The 26785-nt window shown below is 52.6% G+C and overlaps 1 protein-coding gene across 3 annotated transcripts in view; it reads right to left on the bottom strand.

Annotated features, from left to right (window-relative positions):
- Positions 1-12962: 12962 nt before the first annotated feature.
- The window catches only part of akap11 (A kinase (PRKA) anchor protein 11), a 21937-nt gene continuing 8114 nt past the window's right edge, over positions 12963-26785 (bottom strand). For 2 of the 3 annotated variants that reach the window (XM_084451654.1, XM_084451655.1), the window contains exons 7-12: positions 23413-26785; positions 22630-22776; positions 20240-20326; positions 17936-17982; positions 16908-17113; positions 12963-13601 (exon numbers count right to left, since the gene is read on the bottom strand). The exon at positions 23413-26785 is cut by the window's right edge and continues 1017 nt beyond it. In XM_084451654.1, coding sequence (XP_084307780.1) covers positions 13440-13601; positions 16908-17113; positions 17936-17982; positions 20240-20326; positions 22630-22776; positions 23413-26785 — 4022 coding nt within the window. In that variant the 3' untranslated portion in view covers positions 12963-13439. The remainder of the gene's footprint in view (positions 13602-16907; positions 17114-17935; positions 17983-20239; positions 20327-22629; positions 22777-23412) is intronic. The other variant, XM_084451656.1, reaches the window with a different exon arrangement.

A 26785-nucleotide genomic window follows, 5' to 3' on the forward strand; every position in this document is an offset into this window, starting at 1 on the left:
GGTCTTGTGGAGGTGGAGGTTTTGTGGAGGTGTAGGTCTTGTGGAGGGGTAGGTTTTGTGGAGGTGGAGGTCTTGTGGAGGTGGAGGTCTTGTGGAGGTGTAGGTCTTGTGGAGGGGTAGGTCTTGTGGAGGGGTAGGTTTTGTGGAGGTGGAGGTCTTGTGGAGGTGGAGGTCTTGTGGAGGTGTAGGTTTTGTGGAGATGGAGGTCTTGTGGAGGTGGAGGTCTTGGAGGTGGAAGTCTTGTGGAGGTGGAGGTCTTGTGGAGGTGGAGGTCTTGGAGGTGGAGGTCTTGGAGGTGGAAGTCTTGTGGAGGTGGAAGTCTTGTGGAGGTGGAGGTCTTGTGGAGGTGGAGGTCTTGTGGAGGTGGAGGTCTTGGAGGTGGAGGTTTTGTGGAGGTGAAGGTCTTGTAGAGGTGGAGATCTTGTGGAGGTGGAGGTCTTGTGGAGGTCTTGGAGGTGGAGGTCTTGTTGAGGTGGAGGTTTTGTGGAGGTGGAGGTCTTGTGGAGGTATAGGTCTTGTGGAGGTGGAGGTCTTGTGGAGGTGGAGGTCTTGGAGGTGGAGGTCTTGTGGAGGTGGAGGTTTTGTGGAGGTGGAGGTCTTGGAGGTGGAGGTCTTGTGGAGGTGGAGGTCTTGTGGAGGTGGAGGTTTTGTGGAGGTGGAGGTCTTGGAGGTGGAGGTCTTGTGGAGGTGGAGGTCTTGTGGAGGTGGAGGTCTCCCCTCTTCTTTTATTTTGAGCTGCCTCATTAAAGCCTCATTTTGTAAAATCGTTGTTCACCAAATATTCAAGGTCTCTGTTTTCCATAGTTGCTGCTAACTGGCTGTTGCTGCCAAGTAGCTAAGTTGGATAACGTGATGAACGTATAGGAGGCACTATCAGTCATGACAAATGGAAAGCTGGCTTCTAGCAGATTTGATTGGGGAGAAGCCAAAGCTACCTCAGCCCCTTTTTGAAGCATCTTGACTAATCACAGTTTAGTTTATGTCTGGGTTAGTTCACAGTTTAGTAAATTAATTCTCATCCGATTGGCTAATAAAAGCAAAAAAAAAAAAAAGAAAACAAAATAAAATGTTTTTGTAAGCCAAAAGCTTCCTGGCTTAGCCTACTCTGGCTTTCCCATAGCTTCACAGCATCAAACAGGGGGGGCGATCCCGAGCGCTGACAACATTGAGGGGGGAATAGAACACAATTGGCATAATAACATGCATTTAAGTTTAAAAAAATATATATATAAAAAACAGTCTGAAACAAAGGAATTAACTGAAAAATTTGTCGGCCAGACAGGAGGAAATGCCACTGCAGACAGGTACTGTAGGCTACATAATTAAAGAGGTTAAACAAGCCTGGTCTCTCTTCCAACGAAACGAAACGAGCAGCAACGTGATTATCTCAGAGCAGATATAATTACAGCCTCAGCTGTCAAAATCCTAAAATTAAAGAATGAATAATGATTTTTTTTTTTTTTTTAAACATATTTCCAAACCTGGCTCTGAACCACAGGTTAAAAGTGGTGCATGTGTGTTTGTGTGTGTTTAACCCTCACCTATTGTCTTCTCTGCAGATGGAAACAGGCTGTCGCTGACGCAGTGGTAACCACTAATTGGAGTTAAGCATCACAATAGGAGGACAGACACACTGACCTTCTCATCCCAGCGCCTGACAGCCCTGACAATGGAGGAGAGGAGAGTGCCAGTCATAACAGGTGTGTCTTCTCAGGTAGACGAAGCGAAGGACCTGTTACACTGGGCTCTGCCCTCTTCAGTACTGACTACTTCAGTACCATTAACTAGTATTGGCAAGACAGAGAGGCCCTGGATCCACAGAACCATAATAGTCTACACATAAGATAGATAGATAGACCAATATTATCCTGGACTACTGCATCTCCCTCCTTGCTGGGGCCCCGGCATCAGCCATCAAACCCCTGGAACTTGTCCAGAAAGCTGCTGCTTGCCTGGTGTTCAACCACCAGAAGTTCTCCCACACAACTTCCCTTCTCTGTTCTCTACACTGGCTCCCTGTAGCAGCTCACATCCAGTTAAAACTGGTACTAGCCTACAGGGCAATGAAAGGAACAGCTCCCTCCTACCCCCAGGCCATGGTCAAACCCTACACCCCCTCCTGACCACTACGCTCTGCTACCTAGGGGCGACTGGTTGCCCCGTCACTCCGAGGCCCCTGCTGTCGATCGACACGGTCACAGCTCTTCTCTGTCCTGGCCCCGCAGTGGTGGAATGAACTGTCCACTGACGTCAGGACAGCAAAGTCACTGACATCTGTCGCCGCAGGCTCAAAATTATCCTCTTCAAGAAGTACTAACATGATCCTCCCTCTTAAGCACCTATTGTATTTTTAGTTTGCTATTCTTGCACTTTGCCTTCAGGACTAGATTATGTTCTTAGTCACTTGTTTTAGAAAGGAGATGCACTTTTGAGTTGGAGCAAGTAGTTGTATTATTGGCTTCTCCTACGTTAAATGCAATTATTGTACAGTAAGTCGCTTTGGATAAAATGCATCAGCTAAATGACTGTAATGTAATGTGATAGACAGACAGACAGACAGACAGACAGACAGACAGACAGACAGACAGACAGATAGATAGATAGATAGATAGATAGATAGATAGATAGATAGATAGATAGATAGATAGATAGATAGATAGATAGATAGATCCTATCTATAGATAGATCCTGCTCACATTATGTTTAACATGTGTGTGTGTGTGTGTGTGTGTGTGTTAAGAGCAGAGGCTCCTCTCAGTCCAGCAGATTCTCACCAGACTGACCTCCTCGCCTTTCAATTTCCCCAAGTGACAGCAAAAGAAACAACAGAACAGTAGGATTTGACAAGCCAGCAGAAAAACCTCGCTCCGAAGTACAGATTATTTTAGGCAGAGGCAGTGACAATTGTGTGTGTGTGTGTGTGTGCGCGGGGTGGGGGTGGGGGGGGGGGGGGGGGTGTTAGGGAAGCGGAGGCAGGGGGAGGAAAGGGAAGGGGGAGGAAAGGAGTAGGTTGGTGACTTTGCGAAATCCAAGGCGATTTTCTGGGTGCCAGAGGAGTTCATGGGAGAAAGTTGGCTTTTTTATGTCTCTCCCCCTAAACCATCAAACCTCATGGCGCTAGAATCATTTAATACTCCATCATTATGGGCGCTCTGACTTCATAAAACCACACACATGATTCCAGTTATGTGTAGAGGGACTGTGTTTCCCTGGTCATTGCTCTCTCTCTCTCTTTCTCTCTTGCCCCATATTAAATCAGTAGATCAGCTTCCACCAGGCACCAGATCACGTATCTGTCATAATAATGACAATTTGACCTTGGGGGGGGGGGTTGGGGTTCTGGTTCTGGACAAGCCTTTGACCCTGCTCTTAGCGGCGGCCCGGGACATGGCACTGCGAGCGCTGCTGTATAGGTCAGGGGTCACCGGGGCGCCGTGAGAGCCTGTGTCTTGCTGCCCCCTGCGCCCTCAGATGAGTCCCTCACGGAGATCAGGAGCAGAGGGCCTGTGGCAGGTTATAAAATGTGTGTGTGTGTGTGTGTGTGTGTGTGTGTTTGCGTGTTTGTTTACTCCGAGCCTGTGTTTTGCCATGTGAGCTGTGGAAGGGAACCTGACACCCCTCTAGGAGACGACAGGCTGCCAAACCCCTGCAGCTGTGACCGTGGCCCCGTTGGCACGCCTTTCTGCACCGATCTAGTTACTGCGACGAAGGATTCTTAGGTAAGCAAGGTCAATGATCAGGGCTCAGAGACACTGTGTGTGTGTGTGTGTGTGTGTGTGTGTGTGTGTGTGTGTGTGTGTGTGTGTGTCAGACTGTAGAGTCATAGTGAGAAGGGTCCGGTGAGTCTGGCTGACTTGAGGCTATTTCAGTTTCAAAGGAACCAGCATGATTTAACAGGTTATTTTGAAACTTAGTATAAGGCAAAAATTTCAAGAAAGACAAAAATGACCAATTTTCCTTGTTGTGAAGTGTTTTTGGCATAAACATATTCTGACATATCCCTGGATTGCTAATCCTGGATATTCCGTTTGATTGAGCAAGATTCTTAGATTTCTTCTCTGCAAGTTCCTCATAATGCAGACATGTCTGTGAGGAAATGGCACCTTGGGTCCGCCTGTCTGCTGTTTATGTAGTGCTTATTCTGGATCAAAGGCAGGATCACCGTACACAATGAAATCTCATGACAATCAAAGTGCGGCATTGTCTCTTTCCTCTCTCCCACATCCCCTGTGGTAACGTAGTTCATCCCAAGTCTGCCATTACACACACATGCACACACACACACACACGCACACACACACACGCACCCCTCAACAGGTCTATTCTAAACTCTCATTACCTCACCCCCCTGTCTCCTTGCTTATTACATAGCAACCTCCATAGCAACCAGGGTGTTTACACCAGCCCCCCCCCCCACCTTCCCCCACCTCCCCCCCCTCCCCACCCCCCCTCATCACATGGGGCCGGCCTGTGGTTTTATCAAAACTACACATTTCCAAAGTTAGATTGGAGGAATAGTCATCTCAAACAGGGGTATTCTGGGTCATTAGTAGAATCCGGTTTCATTGTACGGTCGGGGTTAACAGTAGTTGAGATGGGGTGAACACAGAGCGGAGCATTAGAGCAGACACTGGCTTGTGGGAAGGGGGTGGTGATGGGGTGGTGGGGGGCGGGGCGGGGGGGGTACGTGGTCAGATGTTAGGACTCGGGAGATTTTAAACATGACAGCGGAGTCACATTCACTACTTATTCACCAGGCAGATTTCCCACATGTGCTGTACAGTACTGCTACTTCCTGGTCTGCCTTTCAAGGGGCGGCACGTGCCAACATGCACAGGCGTGGAGGGGGGGGGTCGCGCCAACCTGTCTGCCATGGGGCGTGGGGGTTTCATTGTGTGTGTGTGTGTGTGTGTGTGCATGCATGTGTATGTGCATGCGTGTGTGTGTGAGTGGATGCATGCATGTGTGGGTGTTTGTGTGAGTGTGTGAGTGGGTGCATCATGCATTCACGTGTGTATGTGTGTGTGTGTGTGACTGGATGCATGCATGTGTGGGTGTTTGTGTGAGTGTGTGAGTGGGTGCATCATGCATTCACGTGTGTATGTGTGTGTGTGTGTGACTGGATGCATGCATGTGTGGGTGTACTGTATATGTGTGTGTGTGTGTTCGTGTGTCGGAGAGTGGCATGGCAATCAGGGAGGGAGAGAAGATCCTGAGGGTTGGTAGAGCATAATTAATAACAGAGGTGTGTGTGTGTGGGGGGGGGTAAACAATGTTAATACAGGTCTGAGCATGTGTCTGATGTCTTAAATCTATTCATGAACACTGTACACACACACGCGCGCAAACATGCTCAATCATTCACGCATGCTCGCTCACACACGCCCACACACACGCACTCAACACGCACCCACACACACACACACACACACACACACACACCACTCGAGGGTCCCACTTGGATCCCGTCCCACGCAGTGTCAACCCATCGGCAGTCATTCTCGTTGCGCCTCAGTCGCCGGGACGCAGCCTGTCGCTCGTCTAGTCCTGGCATCTGCACCCTTTCTCTCCTCCTCCTCTTCATCCTTTGTTCCCCGGCGCTGTGACGGCTCGGTGGGTTCCGTGCGGTGCGGGGTTTGACGCTCACGCCGGGTTTGGACTCAGCTGAGCCACAGGAACAAAGAGTGTCACCCAGCTGTCATGACAATGCTCACGACGGGGGCAGCTGTAGCTCAGTTGGTAGAGCGGGTCGTTCAGTGATCGAAGGGTCAGTGGTTCGAATCCCAGCTCTGACTGTCCACATGTCGAAGTGTGAGCAAGACACCTAACCCCAAATTGCTCCCAATGAGCAGGTTAGCACCTTGCATGGCAGCTGCCGCCATTGGTGTGTGAATGGGTGAATGAGAGGCCATTGTAAAGTGCTTTGAGTGCCGCTAAGGTGGAAAAGCGCTATATAAGTGCAGTCCATTTACCATCCATTTACGACAGGCGCTTAAAGCAGTCAGTTATTTTCTTCCCTAGTGTGAGTGTGAGTGTGTGTGTGTCAGACTGTAGAGAGAGAGAAGAGAGGAGGAAGCATGTTCTATAAGCCTGGGATTTTTGGATGACCTCCGTGTTTTCTCTCATCCCCCAAGCGCATCTCTCTGGCGAGACGTTCGCTCCTACAACAGGACGCCAGCTGCCGGCTCCGCTGCGTCGTGGAGCAGGGCCGGGCGTGGGGCCCCGGGGCCCGGGGGGGGGCCTCGGCGGGGGAGGAAGGAACCCCGGGGCGGGATCAACAATGACATCAATGTGAGACGTTTCTCCATCCATCCAGTCATCTGGAGGAGGATCTCCCAGAGCTAATCTGCTTCCTCTCTGCGGTCGCTCCAGGGGACACATCCCTATTGTCTTCCAGGGTCTGTGATGTGTAAGGTGTGTGTGTGTGTGTGTTTGTGACGCGTTGGGCCGGGAGAAGGAGGATGCCTCGAAGTCATGAGGATTAGGCGTTGAGGTGTTTCCCTTACGAAAAAAAAACCGCCACACGGGAGAACAGACCGTTGTTAGGCAACTCTTACCATGTCGATTAATTAGCAATGGTGTCCACGTCAGCGAGGGGATGTTGTCCTCCGTTGTTGAGTCAAACAAAACGATTCATCCTGAACACAAACATATTTACCTCGTTTCCAAGTCCACCAAAATCCATCTGCTGTTTTCGACCGCGCTAGTCAAAACATTTGGGAAGCGCCGGCAGCCCTGCTTGACGAAGACGTTTCCTCGCCAATGAAGGCCCCGTGTTTGTCATCTCAACCCGTCACCCTCAGATAAACACTCTCACTTAGACATGACTCAGCTGCTCCTGTTATCTCCCTCCTCTCCTCCCTCCTCTTCTCTCTCTCTCTCTCTCTCTCTCTCTCTCCCCCACAGTGGTGATTTCCAACAGGATCGTGTGGGAGATCATGTGGGCGGCCGTCGCCGCACAAACACAAACACACCCACGCACCGGCATCCCCTAACCCCAACCCTAACCCAACCCTAACCCCAACCCTAACCTTAACCCAACCCTAAGCCTAAGCCTAACCTTAACCCCGGCATCCCCTAACCCCAACCCCAACCCTAACCTTAACCCAACCCTATACCTAAGCCTAACCTAAACCCCGGCATCCCCTTACCCCAACCCTAACCTTAACCCAACCCTATACCTAAACCTAACCTTAACCCTAAACCCTAACCTTAACCCTAAATGGCCTCTGCGTTTATGGGAACTAGCCTTTACCATTTTTCTACGCCTGTCGTAGCTGTATCCCTTCTAGCCACGGCCCGTCTGACTCCGGAGGACTTCCTGGTTACCAGCTCTGTGTCAGTGGTCTTCTGTATCAGAATAACGCCCTGGCGACTAACAGCCAATAAGACGCGGGGACTCGGAGTGGCTGGCGGAACTCTCGTCCTGTGACGAGAGATGAAGGCTTCCGGACCCCCCCCCCCCCCTCCCCCGTCACTCATAAAGTCAACAGGATTAAAGAGTTTATAAACAATGGAAATTATGTTACTATGGATGACATCATTAAAGCATCTCTTAAAGTATCATAAGTAAATCCATCGGAGGCAGTAATTAGAGTCTGGGGAGAAGATGCTGTCAGCGCTGGATCTGGCATCTGTCGGACTAAATCTACAGTGAATGCATCAACTGTGATCTGACCAGAGACATGTGTTCTCTGTTCTGTACCCAGCGTACAGTTCATCCATGAGACATTTGTTAGATTTACTCCCTTGGTGAAGAGTTACGCCCACATTCATTTGAATCTTAATGCCACCTACGGTAGGGAGCGAATCTGAGGTTCAAAGCATTAATATATACGATACATTCATTTTACCAGTTCAATAGTTTCGATGGTTCCACGTTGAAAGAGGACAAAAGGGCCTCATTCAAAGTCTCTCTCAAAATCTCCTGCTCCTTTCTCTCAGTCAAACAAGAGCTCTTATCGTGTCTGCTGTTCGTCCCAGAATGGAGCGTCCAACTTTCATCACCTTTTTAGGTGAAAACTAACAACTAACCAAGCAGAACCTGGGCTTGAACTTGCGTAAACGGGTCTCTCCAGTTGTCCCGTCTGTTGGTGAAACAAGCAGGCCTCGCTCTTATTATTTACAACATATAGGAATCTATTAGTACTCATCTTCCACATACCATACATTCAAAACCAGTCTGGAAGGTGACACAGGTGAGTTGAGCTACTAGTTAGAAGCACTCTTCACTTACAGGAGAAATGTAGTCAAAGTGACCGATCCCTCAAAATCAACCTCATGCACAATTAATAATCAACCAATTACTCATTAAAACCACACCCACTTTTATGCATACACTACTTTAATATTTATTTTATCTTACACATCCAAACTGTTCTATGAGTCCCTTAATTAAGGCTTAATTAACACCCACAGAGAAACACATCATGCATATAATATTGCCTTAAAAACAAAAGGGGTATTTTCTTCAGGCGGGACAGTAGAGGCAGGTCTGGAGGGTATGATGTAGTTGGAGTTCCCCCTGAAACACAAAAGACCTGGCCCTAGTACAGTATGTCATGGATTCCACGGGCGTGACTCAATCCCGCCCCCCCCCCCCTCCTTCACTCCAGTGGACTCTCCCAACAACCCTGCCGTTTGTTGGTGTTGGGAGGGAAGTGATGTCATAGGGCCGTTGAATCACGGGCGGCCCAGGGGGGTGATTCTGAGCCAAAGCCCAGCCTGTCTGTTGTCAGAGAGGAAGGCATCCCACGGCCCCGAGCCTCGGGGGGAGTCTGGCGTGTCCTCCGTCTGAGTCTGTCTAGAGTGCTGAGCACTGCAGTTCTGGAGGGCCGCTGCGCATCAAGACGGTTCTCAGATGACAGAATAGTACCCAGTCCGCTCGAAGAGTCTACATCGCACCCGAATGAAGTGGACAGTTCTTTCTTCATGGGAAAGGGCCGTTGTCTTCTAACGGGATTTCGATTGTCGTCAGACCCCATTTCCCTGTGGTCTCAGACGTGCTGCAGCATGAGTAGTCGGTAGGATCCCAACCGAGCTGCTCACTTCTGCGGCCAATCAATCGACTCATCCCGACCACAGCATCCACTAAGTTGCAACATTTCGGATGTGTGTACAAGATGAGTGAGTGGATAAGTGGATGCTATTGACGACGTTTATTGTAACGGCCATTCAGATGAAATGAGCTAATTTGCCTGCTCTGGTATTATGTTGCAATGTTTGTCTTGACTAAAAGGTTGACATAATTTCTCAACCTCCACCTACCCCAGCTAATCTTAAATGTCTGTCTTAAACAATGAAGGAGTGGAACGTATAGGCCTGTCCATTTATGGTCGTGTCGGTCGGGTGTCTCTGTTCGCCTCGTCTGTCGGTTCTTCTCAGAGATTAGAGAGATGTTGCTTCTATGACAAATTCCTCCGCTCCTGATTCACCACTCAGCCTGCAATTAGGCTCTCATCCACCTCCCTCTCTCCCTCCGTCAACCCCTCTCTCCCTCCGTCCACTGCCGCCTTTCTCACTCCATCCTCCTCAGTCAGACAAACCACCATTCATTCCCTGAACACTGCCTGAGAGCTGTACACCTGATTGCATACAGTATGTGTGTCTGTGCGTGTGTGTGTGTGTGTGTGGGAAAACCATCTAATTATATTGCAACAATGGCTGTCTGTGTGGCAGCATAAAGACATTACCACATACTGGAACCCTGTCGTCAAGGCCAGCAGGGTTTGGCTTTGATGACAGACTTCCTCTCCAGTGACTAAACAGACTCATCTCAGGAGGTGAGGGAGAGAGAGAGAGAGAGAGAGAGAGAGAGAGAGAGAGAGAGAGAGAGTGCTTGTTTCACTGAGCTTCCCTTTGAGGTACACCTGGGCTGAGACACCCATCATGAGCAGGATCTAAACAGGGATTTCACTCAGAACCAAGTACAGGCTTCCATAAACACTGTGATTTCCTGAGGAGCGAGAGTTACACACAGGGCCGGATCGTTTGAAGATTCAACATTTCCATCCGGGCTGGGACCACCCTCCTCAACCTCTGAGCCTCTCATGTTCCGGTGAGACGTTGAAAACAGCTCATCGTTTGAGATTTTCTGTTCAAAAACAGAAATCCGAATGCCCTTTTCCATTACGCTGAGAACTTAAGAGGTTTTCCCCCGACAGCGGTGATACAAAGAGTCATATCCAACAAACAAACGACCGAGACTGGAGACAGAGAGCACATGAAAAAGCTTTATTGTCCCACACAGCTTTAACAATGACAAATATAGAGCTTCAACTTCAAGCTTAGAATGTGTAAACTATTTAGCGATGCCACTACATGGGGCGTTGTGTACTCTCACTGTTATAACTTACATAAATTAATAAATATCTTAATTTGGCAAGATTATACAAGGAAGCAGGGAAAATACAGGGGTGAGTAACCCTTCCGCAATAGGGGCTACAGGGTGACGGGAACACTGGACCAATGACAACAGTAACAAAAAAGACTGGTCTGATACTAGGGGTTCACTTGTCTGCTGATACAGTACACATTCAGCTTTCAACATCACAATATCGCAGCGTGTACAAGTGTTCAGTGGAGAGCAGGAATGTACAGTACGGAGAATAGTGATGGAATAGGAGGGATGGACAGAGGCAGCTGTGTATTAGGGTTTAGTGTCTCGACTGAACAGCTCAAACAATCTCACCCAGAGAGCGGCGGTGTGTCGGTGTGTGTAGTCTCTCCACACGCTCTCGAAAACCCTCTAACCCTCTCAATACATTCCACTGTACATCCTACAGTCCCGTTTAGAAGCTTTCCGTCTCTTCCTCTTGACGTTGACCAATACCGATTTGAATACAGAGTGTAACTCGAACACCCGGCGGATTATAGTGCAATCAGTGGAACTTTAGGCGGAATTCAGATACTTTTTAACGCCGTAAACAAAATACTACGCGTTACGGATCGGTAACATTTGGCAGCCTACAGCGCCGGCGTCAACACACCGTCGGCGGCCCGGGGCGGGGTTACCGCCGGGCGGGTACAGACGAGAGGCGTTAAATCCGGCTTCAGGAAGTGAAAACACTAACCAGGCATCGGCTCTACCCATGCGCTAAACCAGCCCCACTAATCAGTTCTCCTTACCTGTCTGAACAGCTCTGCCGATCAGAACCAGCCGGAACAGTGGTCGGTGTTCTGACTCGGTGAAGCCGGGTTGAACGCGTCTGCGAAGTACAGTAGGTACGGTAAGAGACGAGCACGGCGGGAGAATCACCGGGGCTCGCTCGCCGCCTACAGGCCACGGGTAGCTACTGTACAACAACAGCTGGCGATGAAGAGCACAGAGGTGGGCGGGGCCATGCGGGAACACCGAACACCACCAGGATGGCGTGGCGTAAGCCGTGGTACGACACACTGTTCAGAACTCCCACACTAGGATCTTCATATCACACCTTCCATTGGGGGAAAAAAACCTATCATTTTAATCTATCGTAATACTAATAGTAGTCCTTTTTTTGTCAGAAAGTCCACAGAAGTATTAGTTCTGGTTCAGGGTTGGCGAGACTGACTTCTTAACTGTACCCTGCTGACAGGATACTTGGCATGGCAGTCAGGTGACTCATCCCGTGTGGGTTCAGCTGTGTGTAAGGAATCAGGGGGGCGCATTCTCTGCAGGATTGGGTGGGGTGAGGGGCTATCGGCGGTGATCAACGCGGTGATTTACACGGTGTGTGAGTGTGTAGCGGGGGTGTGGGAGGGGGGGGTCTAGACGGGAAGTTGCGGTGGTCGGATTTCAAGAAACCCCACAAGGTGACGAGCGCCGCGGAAGCGCGTGTTTGAGTGTGTGATGCCGGGGCTGAGCTATGTGGACGCTGTCAGTTGTGGTTTGGAGGTGAACACCAGGGACATGTCTTTAATTAAGGCCTGGTCGATCTGTGTGTCACGGGATCTTCCCGCCAGCCGGCGGACGAGGCCCTGAACAAAGATAACCCAAATACCCCCCCCCCTCCACACACACAAACAAACACACACACACACACACACACACAAACAAACACATACCTAGGTACTGCGTATTTGGCAATGCAAAGCCTATTTATAACAAGGCATTCTTCATATAACTGAGCGGCTTCACGTTCCGTTCCGGCAACTTTAGATGGCAGATATCTTTAAAGTCATGAAATCTCTTATTAGCAAACCGGCTACCACATCGCTGCCTCTACATATTTTGAAATCTACGTAAAATCTGTTGCCAGGGTGAGAGGGAGTGTTGGCAGCCACACGGAGACCAAATGTCGCGATACTACATAGAGGCCACTGCATCGCCTGGCAAGTGTAAACAATTCTCTCCGGGAACAGACAATACCTTTCTTCTTCATCTTATTTACAGTCGGTGTCCATTTCACTTAACCTTTATCTGACCGGGTAAATCCCTTGAGGTTAGACGCTCTTTTGTGTGTGTGTAGTACTTCTAAAAATACTCATCTGAATGCAGGGTAGAAGACAAGAGGACTGGATCAGACCCAGAGGCCAATACTTTTTGTTATGTTATACTTTGATTAATAGTCTGATATGACTGTCACTGTGTTTGAATTCCTTCCAGTGCTGATATTGGAGGGCGGGGCAGTTTCTGTGTGTGTGTGTGTGTGTGCGTGTGTGTGTGTGTGTGCGTGTGTGTGCGTGTGTGTGCATGTGTGTGCACGCGCATGTGGGGGTGTGTGTATGGTTGGTCCCTAAACATTTTGGAAACACCACCAGAGGTGAGCTATGGAGGGTGACATCACCGACCCAGCAGCTATGGGGATTCCCAAACAGAAAACATACTCTTCCTCTCCACACACCCTCTCTCTCTCTCTCTCTCCCTCTCTCTCTCTCTCTCTCTCCCTCTCTCTCTCTCTCTCTCTCTCTCCCTCTCCCTCTCCCTCTCCCTCTCCCTCTCCCTCTCCCTCTAAGCAGGTTTGCTTAGTCTGTGACTGTGACAAGGTTAGGGTATCATTCTCTCCCTCTCTCTCAGGGTTAGACGGCTTTAACTCAAAGGCAGAAGGCCATAAACACAGAAGGCCATAAACGACTGATCACTAACCACGTGATATGCAGCCTGATATCAAACAAAACACAACAATAAAACAAGAGAAAACTTTACAAAAGGTACAGCGCTCTGTCACAGCATGCAACACACACGCGCGCGCACACGCACACACACACACACAGCTGATGGGTAACAGAGGGTGGAAGAAGCGGTGACTATGGCGCCCCCTAGCTAGTGGAGGGCGCGAAGCCCGATAGGAGACTACAGATACGATCCACTGTACGGGCGGTGAGGGAGTCTTCATATGGTGTTGGCAAAGAAGCTGGTTTCACAAACGCACTGTAAGCAGCGTGGTGGTGGTTGGGTGGGGGGAGGGAGGGAGAGGAGGAGGGAGGTTGGAGGAGGTACGAGGGAGCGGGTGTCCGGCCTAGGCGTGCTCCAGGAGCCACTGGAACAGGGGCGTGTGGCGGGCCTCTCTGCCCGCCCGGGGTGGCTCGTTCCCGGTCTCCTCGCCGTAGCGCAGCAGGGCCTGGAGCAGGTCTCCCACCCTCCACTCCCTCTCCCGCAGCCTCTGGACCACGGCCGGCAGCTGGCAGGGCAAACGGAGAGTCAGGGTAAGGGTCAGGCCGTGAGTCAGGGTAAGGGTCAGGCCGTGAGTCAGGGTAAGGGTCAGGCCGTGAGTCAGGGTAAGGGTCAGGCCGTGAGTCAGGGTAAGGGTCAGGCCGTGAGTCAGGGTAAGGGTCAGGCCGTGAGTCAGGGTAAGGGTCAGGCCGTGAGTCAGGGTAAGGGTCAAGCCATGAGTCAGGGTAAGGGTCTGAGAGACATTAAAGATTGGATGGCTAAAAATTTCCTCCAGCTAAATGAGAGCAAGGGCGAACTCATCCTGTTCGGTCCCCCTGCAGCCGTCGCCCGGATAACGGACGGCCTGGGAGATCTGACCGGCCTGTTGAAGCCTCAGGTCAGGAACCTGGGAGTGGTGTTCGACCCTGACCTGAGGTTCAGCGGACAGGTGAGCACAGTGGTGAAATCGTGCTTTTTCAAACTCCGCCTCATCGCCAAGATCAAGCCCTTCCTCTCCTTCCAAGACCTCCACAGACTCATCATCCTGCTTGTGTTCTCCAGACTGGACTATCGTAACTCTCTGTACACCGGGATCTCAGAGGAAACCATCTCTCGCCTCCAGCTGGTGCAGAATGCCGCGGCCAGGCTACTGAAGGGCACCAAGAGGAGAGAACACATCTCTCCAGTCCTGGCCTCCCTCCATCCGCTCCCGGTGCGACAGAGTACAGTTCAAAACCCTCCTGTTTGTATATAAAGCACTCAATGGTCTTGCTCCAGATGACATCAAAGATCTCATACAACACACCTCAACATCAAGGACCCTGAGATCAGGTGACCAGAGACTTTTAAACATCCCCGGTCAAACATGGTCAGCAGAGGAGACCGAGCCTTCGCGGTGGCAACGCCAAGGCTATGGAACACTCTGCCAATGGACATCAGATCTAGACTACTGAGATGTCCTCTATGCTGATTATGTTTTTGTGGTCCCTATTGTTTCTATCCCCTCGCCTGTTTGTTGTTGTACAGTTTTAATGTCGGTATCTTGTCTGTCTAATGTTGCTCAATGTTTCAATGTTTTCTCCTCCTTGGAACCCACGCTTTGGGCAACCTAAACAGTTGTAATTAGTATGCGTGTAAAAAATAAATTGACTATGACTATGTTACAGCCTTATTCCAAAATGGATTCAATTATTTCGCAAAATTCTACACACCATATCTCATAATGACAAAGTGACAATTTTTGCAAATGTATTAAAAAGAAAAAGCTAAAATAAGTATTCACTCCCTTTGCTATGACACTCAAAATTGAGCTCAGGTGCATCCTGTTTCCACTGATCATCCTTGAGATGTTTCTACTTCTCCTACTTCTTCTTGATTGGAGTCCGCCTGTGGTAAATTCAATTGATTGGATATTATTTGGGAAGGTGGAAGGTATGTGAACTATCTATATAAGGTCCCACAGTTGACAGTGCATGTCAGGGAAGAAACCAAGCCATGAAGTCAAAGGAATTGTCTGTAGACCTCTGAGACAGGATTGAATTAAAGGACAATGCTCGTTTTTGACAACCTGGACCTTATTTACGACATATTATAAGACGTTTGACTCACCGAGATCACTTTGGTGTAGTTCGGAGGCCTGTAGAAGAAATTTAAAATCCAGCCCGAGCCAGTATATCCATGTAATGGCGGTGGTGGGGGCAACGAGAATGCAGCTTCTAAAAATCTATTTTCTGCCGCGAAACGGTTGTTTTCATCAATCTGTCTTGAATTTAAAATTTCTTGGATTTCTTGGAAACGGTTGTTTTCATCAATCTGTCTTGGATTTAAAATTTCTTCTACAGGCCTCCGAACTACACCAAAGTGATCTCGGTGAGTCAAACGCCTTATAATATGTCGTAAATAATGTCCAGGTTGTCAAAAACGAGCATTGTCCTTTAAGCCACAGATCTGGCGGAGTGTACAAAAAAAATCTGCAGCATTGAAGGTCCCAACGAACACAGTGGTCTCCATCATTCATGAATGGAATAAGTTTGGAACCACCAGGACTCTTCCTAGAGCTGGTCGCCCGCCCAAACTGAGCGATCAGAGAGAAGGGCCTTGGTCATGGAGGTGACCAAGAACCTGATGGTCACTCTGACAGAGCTCCAGCGTTCCTCTGTGGAGATGGGAGAACCTTCCAGAAGGACAACCATCTCTGCAGCACTCCACCAATCAGGCCTTTATGGTAGAGTGGTCAGACGGAAGCCACTCCTCAGTAAAAGGCATATGACAGCCCGCTTGGAGTTTGACAGAAGACTCAAGAACTATCAGACCATGAGAAACAAAATTCTCTGGGTTTATTAAACCAGGATTGAACTCTTTGGCCTGAATGCCAAGCGTCACATTTGGAGGAAACCAGGCATCGCTCATCACCTGGCCAACACCATCCCTACAGGAAACCAGGCACCACTCATCACCTGGTCAACACCATCCCTACAGTGAAGCATGGTGGTATCATCACCTGGCCAACACCATCCCTACGGTGAAGCATGGTGGTATCATCACCTGGCCAACACCATCCCTACGGTGAAGCATGGTGGTATCATCACCTGGCCAACACCATCCCTACGGTGAAGCATGGTGGTGACAGCATCATGCTGTGAGGATGTTTTTCAGCGGCAGGAACTGGGAGACTAGTCAGGATTGAGGGAAAGATGAATGCAGCAATGTACAGAGTACATTCTTGATGAAAACCTGCTCCAGAGCGCTCACCTCAGACTGGGGTGAAGGTTCACCTTCCAACAGGACAACGACCCTAAGCACACAGCCAAGATAACCAAGGAGTGGCTTCAGGACAAGTCTGTGAATGTCCTGGAGTGGCCCAGCCAGAGCCCACACTTGAACCCGACTGAACATCTCTGAAGAGATCTGAAAATGGCTGTGCACCGACGCTCCCAATCTAACCAGATAGAGCTTGTCAGGATCTTCAAAGAACAATGTGAGAAACTGCCCAAAAATAAGAGCACCAAACTCGTAGCATCATACTCAAGTAGACATGAGGCTGTATTTTGCTGCCAAAGGTGCTTCAAGTATTGGGTGAACAGTGTGAATACATACGCACATGATATTTGAGTGTTTAAATTTGAATAATTTTTAAAACAAATAAGCAGAAATTTCAAAACCTTTGTCAATATGGTGTAATGTGTGTAGATTTTTTTAGAGAAAAAAAAATTGAATCCATTTTGGAATAAGGCTGTTACATAACAAAATGTGGAAAAAGTGAAGGGATGTGAATACTTACAGGATGCACTGTGTTTCTGTGATTGTTTGGGTGGTCCTGCATGGGTACACTCACCTGCTGTAGCTCCATGTCCGTGGTGGTCCCCAGCTGGACCAGGGGCAGGTCAACCATGGAGGCCGCCGTCCACTGCAGCAGGCTCCTGAGCTGGGGGTCGACGTTCGGGGGCCGGAGGTCGTGGTGGCCGGGCTCCCGGACTTCAGAGTTCACCACCAGCAGAGCCCTGTGAGCCTGCGACTGACCCCTGTCCACGCGCACCGTCCCTGGGGGGGGGAGCACATCGTCATACTGTCTTACTGTACTGTACTGTACACACACACACACACACACACACACACATACACACGTGAGATTGATTGACTCTCTGACAGCTGGCCCTAGGGTGGTCTCCACCACAGCCCTCTCCTGCTGCCCACTCTCTGTCCTACAGGGGTGGACTGCAGCCGGTTCCCACGCTCCCAACACTGGCCTGGTCGGACGAGACTCTGGACACACACACACACACACACACACACACACAAACACACACACAGGGAGTGTCCGAGAGACTGGCCAGTGAGTGAATGAATGAGAGGCAGTGTGGACGAATGTGGGGGTGGTGAAATCCCCTCCCGAAGTGCACACACACTCACGCACACACACTCACGCACGCACACAGACTCACGCACGCACACTGACGCACGCACACGCACGCACGCACACACATGCAGGCACACACACTCAAACACAAACACACACACACACGCTCACGCACACACACACACACACACACACGCACAAAGCCAAGCCTAATCTACATACAGCAGGGACGCGCGCTAGCCGCTAAGAGCAGAGATTCGGATCGGGTTTCCACTCTGCCTTGAAGTAGCCTCCACCGCAGCGTCAAGAGACCTGCTGTGCGCGGCGTGGCCTTTTCGCACGCCGCCTACACCCCGCCCCCTCGCTGCCGGGCCTCCTATCAGGTCAGCGACCCCCCGGCGGATGTGCTGGGCCACGAGGTAGTTACGGAGAACGGGAAAAAGGGATGCTCGCTGATGGCGTTGTGCTGGACGGCGCCGGACGCGTCAGTGTGAAGAGCTTCTTACCGCAGGACTCCTCCTTGACCTCCGTCTCCTTGTCTTCAGTGCAGTCACTGCAGAGAGAGAAATACCACGTTAGAGAGAGAGAGGGAGAGGGAGGGAGAGAGAGGGAGAGAGAGGGAGGGAGAGAGAGAGAGGGAAGGAGAGAGAGAGAGAGGGAAGGAGAGAGAGGGAAGGAGAGAGAGAGAAGGAAGGAGAGAGAGGGAAGGAAGGAGAGAGGGAAGGAGAGAGAGAGGGAAGAAGAGAGAGAGTGGGAAGGAGAGAGGTGGGAGAGAAGGAGAGAGAAGGAGAGAGAGGGAAGGAGAGAGAGAAGGAGAGAGAAGGAGAGAGGTGGAAAAGAAGGAGAAAGGGAGAAGGAAAGAGGGAAGAAAAGGTGAGAGGGAAGAGAGATAAAGAGAGAGAGAGAGAGAGAGAGAGAGAGAGAGAGATAGGAGAGACTGGATGCGTGCAAGAGGACTGGGAGAAGCATGCTCAGCCATTTCCTGTACCAGATGTCCCTGACCTCAGCTCTCTAACAGGTCCACAGGACCACATCTCTGCTGGTGCACTACGATGCCTCCCCTGCTTTGATATCAGGCTAAACACTGCATAACAAGGGCGTGGAAATTAGGGGGACACTGGGGACATGTCCCCACCAATATTCAGAGACTATTGAATTGTCCCCAGCAATAATTTGGTACACAAACGCTTGACAGATCTCCTTCTCTACTAGTCCCGCCTCCCTAGCCCAATATCTCTAATCGGATTGGTTTGTCGTTTCTTGCTGACGCGTGAAGTAGTATCTAGTTGTAGTATCTAGTTGTAGTATCTAGTTGTAGTATCTAGTTGTAGTATCTAGTTGAATTTGGTTGTGCGTCTACAAAGCCCAGAGCCTCCGTCAACACTACAGTTCTGTGCACATACATACGGTAAAATCTTTGCATCTCGTATTGATTCAGTATTATTCAGTATTAGGGGGGACATGTCCCCAGTGTCCCCCCTAAGTTCTATGTTCAAAAAACCTAACTTAGTTGTTAGCAATTTGTATGCAGCAAGTTCACATGTGGGCCAAATGCATGATCATCAGTTCAGGTTAAAGAACCAGCCATCAGGATGATCATCTGACTGTAGCTCAAATGTATGCTTTTTTTATTTTATAGAGTGCCAAATAAATTCGTCTGGCGCTCTATGCGCGCTCGCATTAAATGTCCCCACCAAGGCTCAAATCCAAACGACGCTCTTGCTGCATACCATGAGGATTTATGTCATCTAACGTTTTTTCATCTGTGGTTAACAGCACATTCCTAACGTGCCTAACGTGCACTTTCAGTTCTAATGGTTCGATCGTTATCAGGAGATGACACATCTGTTGCATACCTACTTTCCGTTGCGTAGCTACATACTGAACACACTACACTGCGGTATTCCTATTGTGAATTGCGCAAACAGTTGCTGCACAACGTGCCAACGGGGAAAACAATCATTCTTTTCCACTTTCTAGTAAGTCTGAAGCTTTGTGGACGCAGCCCACGGCATCAGGCTTCATTATGGACCAATTATACGCTGATTAAAGTTTTCCATTGTTCTGTCCGCCTGTCTGTCTGCCAGTCTAGCCTGCCTGGATATCATTATGTCAGTTTCCTCCAAGAGGGAGGGGGGGGGGGGGCAGCGAGGGTCTCGGCCTGCCCCCACCCCCCCCCCTTGGCTGAGGAGAGCTGAGGCCAGCACATCACCAATACTCGAGACACACAGCACAAAGACAGAGGGACAGACATGCACACACAGACATGCACACATGCACACAGACATGCACACATGCACACAGACATGCACACAGACATGCACACAGACATGCACACATGCACACAGACATGCACGCAACCAAGGACACATACAGGCAGAAAACCAACTACTACAGACAGAAGCGCGGGCAGACTGAACGCTAGGTCGTTACAGCTCCTCGTTGTTCAGGAACACACACTAATGGCAGCTACTTGCGATGCCGCCTTTTCCTTCCGCTCTGCGGACACGGGCCAAGCATGCACGCACGCAAAAAAACACAAAAAAAACACCCCTAGAGTGACAAGAGGAAGGATCAGAGAGCGGTAATGTCCCGTCGAGATTCCACGGAGATTATGACAACTCCCGCTCAACGGAACAAAGAAACCACCGGGACAATTGTTGAGCGCCCACTTCCTGGTTGCGCTGACAACATCCCATCTGCCTGATCTTTCGCGATGCCACCCTAAAAGCTAACCCCCCCCCCCGCCCGTCTCAGTATGGTGTGGCCTCTGAGCAATGTAAGCACGGCAGAGTTAGCTGGTGACCGACCTGTCAGAGGGGTACGAGAAGGACAGGTGCTCCTCGCACGCCTCCCCCTCCAGCCCCAGGCTGCTCCAGCTACTGCTGTTCCCATTGCTGCTGGTGGGGGGGGGGAGGGGGGGAGAGAAGGGACCGCTTAACACCGGCCGGGGCCACACACGTGCGAACTTACCCATTTACAGCACCTATCCACGCACACACGCGGCGCCTGCCGTTCATCCGAAGCTCAGCGACTGTTTATACGGCGTGTTTGACTACGCCGTCAAAACCCCAGCCTAATGCAGCCACTTAGGGAGCTATTATCTTGATCTGAATCGCAGGTTGAACACAAGGACCTGGCCCTTTGAGGAGAGGGATCTAAGAGGAGGGGAACGTGACTTGTTAAACCGCGGATCACAGTCTGGGGAAGTGCTGGGCTCACTGTGAGATCACGGCGCGCTTGTGTTCGTCTGATCCCCCTAAATTACCCAGCGTCCTCCAGCTGGCACCGGCAACACAACAGTACACAGAGTATCTCCCCTAATTAGCCAGTGATTAACTGACTGGCTGCAACTTGCATACCCGTCGGTTTCCGAGGAATGATGTTGGTATCTAGGCACTAAAAAAAAAAACAGCTTCAACTTCTACTCCCATAAGTCATCACTACGCTAAAAATATTTCCTCCTGCGCGGGCAGGGTGCAGACGACTTGATCAGGACATTAATGGCTTCTCGAAGGTGACTTTGATCGCATCTTTGATCTGGGAGTTCTTGTGGACGGCTCATGTGAAGAGACAAATGAATTACACATGCTGGACTTTGTTCTGCTAGAACCAGCGCCCGCGGCCCAGCGACTGCAGAGACACACCTTGAGAAAATATTTTGATACCTTCACAAGGCCCGGCTGTTCAAAACAGCTAGCGGCTCACACATTCTCCTCTCTCAGTGTCTTGGGAAAGAATGTGAAATGTTGACTGACTTTGATTCCATAGAGATAAGATGTCTGTGCCAAAAATGTCATTAAGGCCATTCCCACCCTGAGACTGGGTGAGCCCACATCACTGAGAGCAAGAACCCAGAGCGAGAGAGAGAGAGGGAAGGAATGAGAGAGAGAGATGGAGAGAGGGAGAGAGAGAGAAAGAGAGAGGGAGGGAGGGACAGAGATAGAGCGAGAGAGAGGGAGGGAGACAGAGAGAGAGACAGAGCGAGAGAGGTAGAGAGACAGAGGGAGGAAGAGAGAGAGAGAGAGAGAGAGAGAGAGAGAGGGAGAGAGAGAGAGAGTGAGAGAGAGGGAGGGAGGGAGAGAGAGAGAGGGAGGGAGAGAGAGAGAGAGACAGAGCGAGAGAGGGAGGGCAAGAGAGAGAGGGAGGAATAGAGAGAGAGGGAGGGAGTGAGAGAGAGTGAGAGAGAGGGAGGGAGGGAGAGAGAGACAGAGAGAGAGACAGAGAGAGAGACAGAGAGAGGGAGAATCTGGGATTCTATCAGAGGCAGGGAGCCAATTCTCTTAAAGCTCGACATCCCTTGGATGCATTAGCACAGACAATCCAGCTGAGCTTGGCTAAAACGTCTATATGACAAACTATCACAACACTGGCATTCAAGGAGCAATATGTAATGTAATATTTTCACAAACCAGAGATAATTGTGTCTTGGCAGCATAGCGTTATGGGGTTCCCAAAACATACATTGCATTGGTCGTGACCTGAGAGGGCCTCCCGTCTTGAACGTTTGGAGAGGTCTGCGAATGTCAAGCTGACACTGAACACGGACGGACGAATCCGGTAGCACTCTCGACTCACGAGTAGCCTCTCTCATTAACTGAGACTCATTCGGAATTAAATGTCTTTCTAGACCACAGCTCTACTCACTAACTTGCTGATAAGCTTGTGTCAACAGCGTGTGTTCAGAGTGGGTTAGTGAGAAGTGCGCTGGAGAGATAAGTGATCACACGTGCTCAGGGACCAGAGCTACGGCCAGGTGAGCCGTTAGTGCACTAATACAGGCGCTCGCACAGTAGGTCTAGTACAGTGTGCTCTATGGAAAAGGTGATGGTGACAGGACACACAGAGCACGGTCAACAGCTCCTCAACATTTCTCCTGGACCCGAACGGATCTGATGGGGATAAGTATCGTATCGTATTGGTCTGTCTGTCAAGCTGATAAGGGTGAAGTGTCTGTCTGTCTGTCTGTCTGTCTGTCGGTAATTTTCAATTATGTAGATATCTACAGAAGATCAAGCTATCAGCATGTTGCTTATTCCCCAGTCCTGTTCTTTTCACGTCTACGGTAAAGTGGCCAGGAGTTGATATCCGACTGTGCAGCATCTGAACAGAGAGGATGCCCAGGTATGCTAGCCCCCCTCCCCCCCCCCACACCTGATACACTACCCCCCCCCCCCCCCCCCCCCCACGCCACCCCCACCTGTCACTCAGGTGCAGAAAGCTGCTGGTCTCGTCCGGGTGGTCGTCCTCGAAGCTGAGGTTGGACCAGCTGTCGTCCCCCACGCTCAGGCTCAGCTGCTGGGACACCGTGGACTCCGTGGCCTCCCTGGCCTCCCTGCCTGGCGAGCTGCAGCACGGGGAACACAGAGACGGAGAGAGACAGGGCGTCAGCAGAGTGAACCAAGGGGTCAGAATCACACTACGTATCCTATTACGGACCGCAGGGATAGGTAACGCATAAGGGCCTACCATGTAGGTGACATCTCTGGAACTATTTATTTACTCTACTGATAACGTCTTTCCTATGAAGTATATAGCCCATCTTTAGTGCCCTGTAAATGTTCCTAGCCAATAGGCTGAGACATTTTTCCAGGAGCTTGCTCGATCGTCTCGCTGAGAGAGGTCAGGGAGGTCAGTCAAGAATTTTTACAGCTCACCTTTTCGGCCCCTGGGTGAACTCTTTTTTTTTTGCTTCCCTCTGGAACATGTAGGGGTGGGACCTACGCCCCCCCCCCCCCCCCCTACTGCCCCCCCCCACACTGCTCTCTGTAAAGCGCATTGTGTTGCCTCTGTGTATGAAATGCGCTATACAAATCGAAAGTGTGATTTGACTACAGGTGTGATACTGTAGGTTGAATTACTTAAAAGCTACACCAGCTAACCATGAAGATCACAAGGGGAATAGTGGTTGACATCTACAGGGGGTGAGTCAGGGGCGGTGTGTGTGTGTGTGTGTGTGTGCACGTGTGCGCGCACACGTTACCTGAGGTTCGCCGTCTGGCAGGCGTTGGACAGTGCCGAGGTCATGATCTCGGCGGTCAGGCTCTCGGCGAAGCTCGCCCCGTCGTGTCCGATCCCGCTGTCAGCGTTCAGGCTGGTGTTGCTCAGCTCCCGTTTGGCGGTCTCCATGGCGGTGGTCACCATCTCCTCGGCGAAGGCCGCCCGGCGGTCCAGGTCGACGTGGATCTCGGGGATCTCTAGGCCGCAGAGCCGGCCCGCGCCGGCGTCGCACGCCTGCCTCCTCCTCCTCTGGCCGGCCGGCTGGAGGTGCCCGCCGCCGCCGCCGCCGCCGGGCCTGCTGCAGAACGGACACTCCCTCTTGCCCGGCGCCACGTCGAGCCCCGCCCCCTCGGACAGCCTCTGGGCGTGCGGGGGGCGTCTGTCCTGGCCCTGACCCCGGCGGAGCTCCTGCGCCGGGCGACCCGCTGAAGCCAGGGTCATCTCCAGGGTGTCGTCCGCTATCTTGCGGGCGTAGTGCTCGATGACCCGCATCGCCCCGCTGCAGCCGCCCGCGCCGTCGTCGCACAGGCTGCCCGTGCTGTGGTAGCGCCTGCTCTTCCCCTCCTTGGCCAGCAGGGGGCAGGAGAAGGAGCTCCTGATCAGGTCCTCCGTCATGTCCTCCAGCCTGGCCCTCTTGTACAGGCAGGAGTCGGTCAGGGACTTGGGCAGGCGCGCGGCGGTCGACTGGCGGAGCTTGCGCGCCACGTCGCGGGCGATGCCGTACGCCAGGGACTCGGCGAAGCTCACCAGCTCCGCGTAGTCCTCCCTCGGACCGCCGTCCTCGGGGTCCCGGCACGCGCACTGGCCGGCCTCTCCGGAAGGGTATCCCGCCCCCCACGCCCCGTCGCCCGGGGGGAACGTGCCGGCGCCGAGCCCCCTCCTGGACGAGGCGGGGCGGAGCCTGGGGGCGGACGGCCTCTGCTTTGTGTTGCGGGCGGCGTGGGCCAGGCCCAGTTTGATGGAGCGATAGGCCAGTCGGCTGGCGTACTGGTCAAGCACCAGCTCCCGGTTGCCGCCCTCCTTCTTCAGAACCCTGATGAGGTAGCCGGCGTATTCGTCCGTCACGCTCTCGCAGCTGGGGTACTCCGAGGACAGGCCTGAGCCCGGGCCGGATCTGGCGCTGGCGGCGGAGGCGGCGGCCGGAAGCTGGAGGACCGGGCCCAGGAGGTCAGCGGACCACTGCTCGGCCAGCCGGCCCAACCGGCAGTCTCTGCTGTGCTCGCCGGGCGCCGAGTGGAGGTGGGGTTGGTGGTGGCGGCGGTGGGCGCCGTCAGACCCTGACCTGTCTTGACCCCGTCTGACCCCTCGGTGGCGACAGTCCCCCGACCCCACCATCCTCTTCACGTCGCTGATGACCTCGCCGGCCACCTCGCCGGCGTACACCCACAGGGTGTTCAGGGTCTGCTCGGAGAACTGGGCCACGCTGCCTCTCCTCGCCTCCTCCCGCCCCCCTCTGTCGTCCCCCGCCACTCCCAGGGTGTCCATCTCTGTCGCCATGGACACGATGTGGCAGGCCAGGCGCTCCGCGTAGTGGAAGGCCTCCTTGTTGGACACCTTGCGGGTCGACGTGGCGACGGCGGCGGAGAGGTGGGGCTGCGACCTCTGACCTCCGGCCTCGGGCGCGGAGGGACCCCCCCGGACGTCCGCGTCTTCCTCCTCCTCCTCCTCCTCCTCTTCTTCCTCGTTGCCCTCCGCCTCCTCGGACAGAGACCTCATCAGCTTGAGCAGGAAGTCGGCCTTGGCGTTCTCGGCGGCGGGGTCCCTGGCCCCGGGCCCCGGCTCCGGCTGGTAGTGAGGTGTGGAGGGAGGCGTGGCCGGGGAGAACTCCTTGGCCAGCTTGCCCTTCAGCTTCTTCGAGAACCGCTTGATCTGCCTCTCCTGGGACACCTCGCTGGGCTGCTGGGGGGTGGAGGGCGGGGTCCCTGGCGTGCCGCCGCCACTCTCCGCCCCCGGGACGTTCAGGGCGTCCTTCGTAGTCGTCGTCGGAACCGCCTTGCTGGCCGGGTGCGGGTGGGGGCTCCCGGAGCCGGATTCGCAGGTGACTCTGGTTGACGCCAGGGTCTGGATGGGGGGAGCCTGTTCAGAGGCACTACCCCTCCTCACACACGCCGGGTCTTTACTAGCGTGCCTGTGCTCGGGCCTACGGCTCTCCGAAGCGTCTTCGCTGACTGCCTGGCCCTGCCCAGTAGAGGGGCCTCTACCTCCGATGCTCTTGCTGAGGAAGTCTGCGCAGTCCTCCACTCTCTTCTTGACCTTAGTGGCAGTTATCAGCTCACAGGCTTCGCTCACTATCATATCCACCATGTTGCCAGAGAAGCTATGGAAGGGGGTTTTTCCTAAGGAGGGGTCCGCTCCAGAGCCAGGGGCCAGTCCTTGGCCGTGGGCCCCGGGGAGGTGAGGGGAGGCCGGCTGTAGATCCGTCTGGGTGGCCGCGGTGGTATCGGAGGAGGCCGTGGTCACCACCCTGCCCTGGCAGCTGGAGCTGCTCCTCGGGCTGGTCTGGGAGGTGTGGGCCAGGCTGGACTTATACTGGCACGTCTCCTCCGCACCCTGGAGGCCAGAGAGGGCCTGACCAGCCTGGGGCACCGGCACGCAGCTGGCCATGCCCGACACACTGAACAGCGCCTTCTTCACCGTGCAATCGTCCTCGGCCACCGAGGGGCCCGGGCTAGCATCGGCCGAGTCATCTCGGTGGCTGGCGACGGTACTGCAGGTGTGCGAGGCGCCCTCGGAGCTGACGTAGCAGATGTTGTCCAGGGAGACGCTGATTGCGGCCTGGGTGGTGAAGGCCACATCCGCCTGGGACAGTTCAATGAAGGCCTCCTGGAGGACGGACTCGGACAGGTCTGAGGCGTAGGAGGACACAACCTCCTCGTCCTCCTCCCGGACGAAGAACCAGCCGCCGGGGCCCAGCGGGGTGGAGGGATGGGAGAACTGGCACACCTCCATCATCCCCTCGAACACCAGCTCCTCGGCGAGGTCCGCCGCGAAGCGCGCCACGGCGCTGTTGAACATCTGCTTCCTCACCGACAGGAAGTCCTTCAGCGCGCCCGAGACCACCTCGCCGGCCAGGAAGCCGGCCAGGCCGCTGACGGCGCGCTCCTTCAGCACGTAGGCGCGGCGCATGCCGATCTCCTGGAAGGCCATCTGGAAGACGGAGGAGGTGAGCCGCGCCGCCAGGTGGCAGAGAGTGGTGGTGCACGAGGACACGCCTTTCTGCAGGTCCCTCAGGGCGCTGCCCAGGCTCGTCTCCACCAGGTCCGCGGCAAACCTCTGGATGCCGTCCTTCAGGGACTGGGATGTCTGCTGGAGCCTGGCCACGGTCACCGTCTCCTGGATCTCCCACAGCTTCATCA

The sequence above is a fragment of the Borostomias antarcticus genome (assembly GCF_949987555.1).
Source record: "Borostomias antarcticus genome assembly, chromosome: 17".
Lineage (NCBI taxonomy): Eukaryota > Metazoa > Chordata > Actinopteri > Stomiiformes > Stomiidae > Borostomias > Borostomias antarcticus.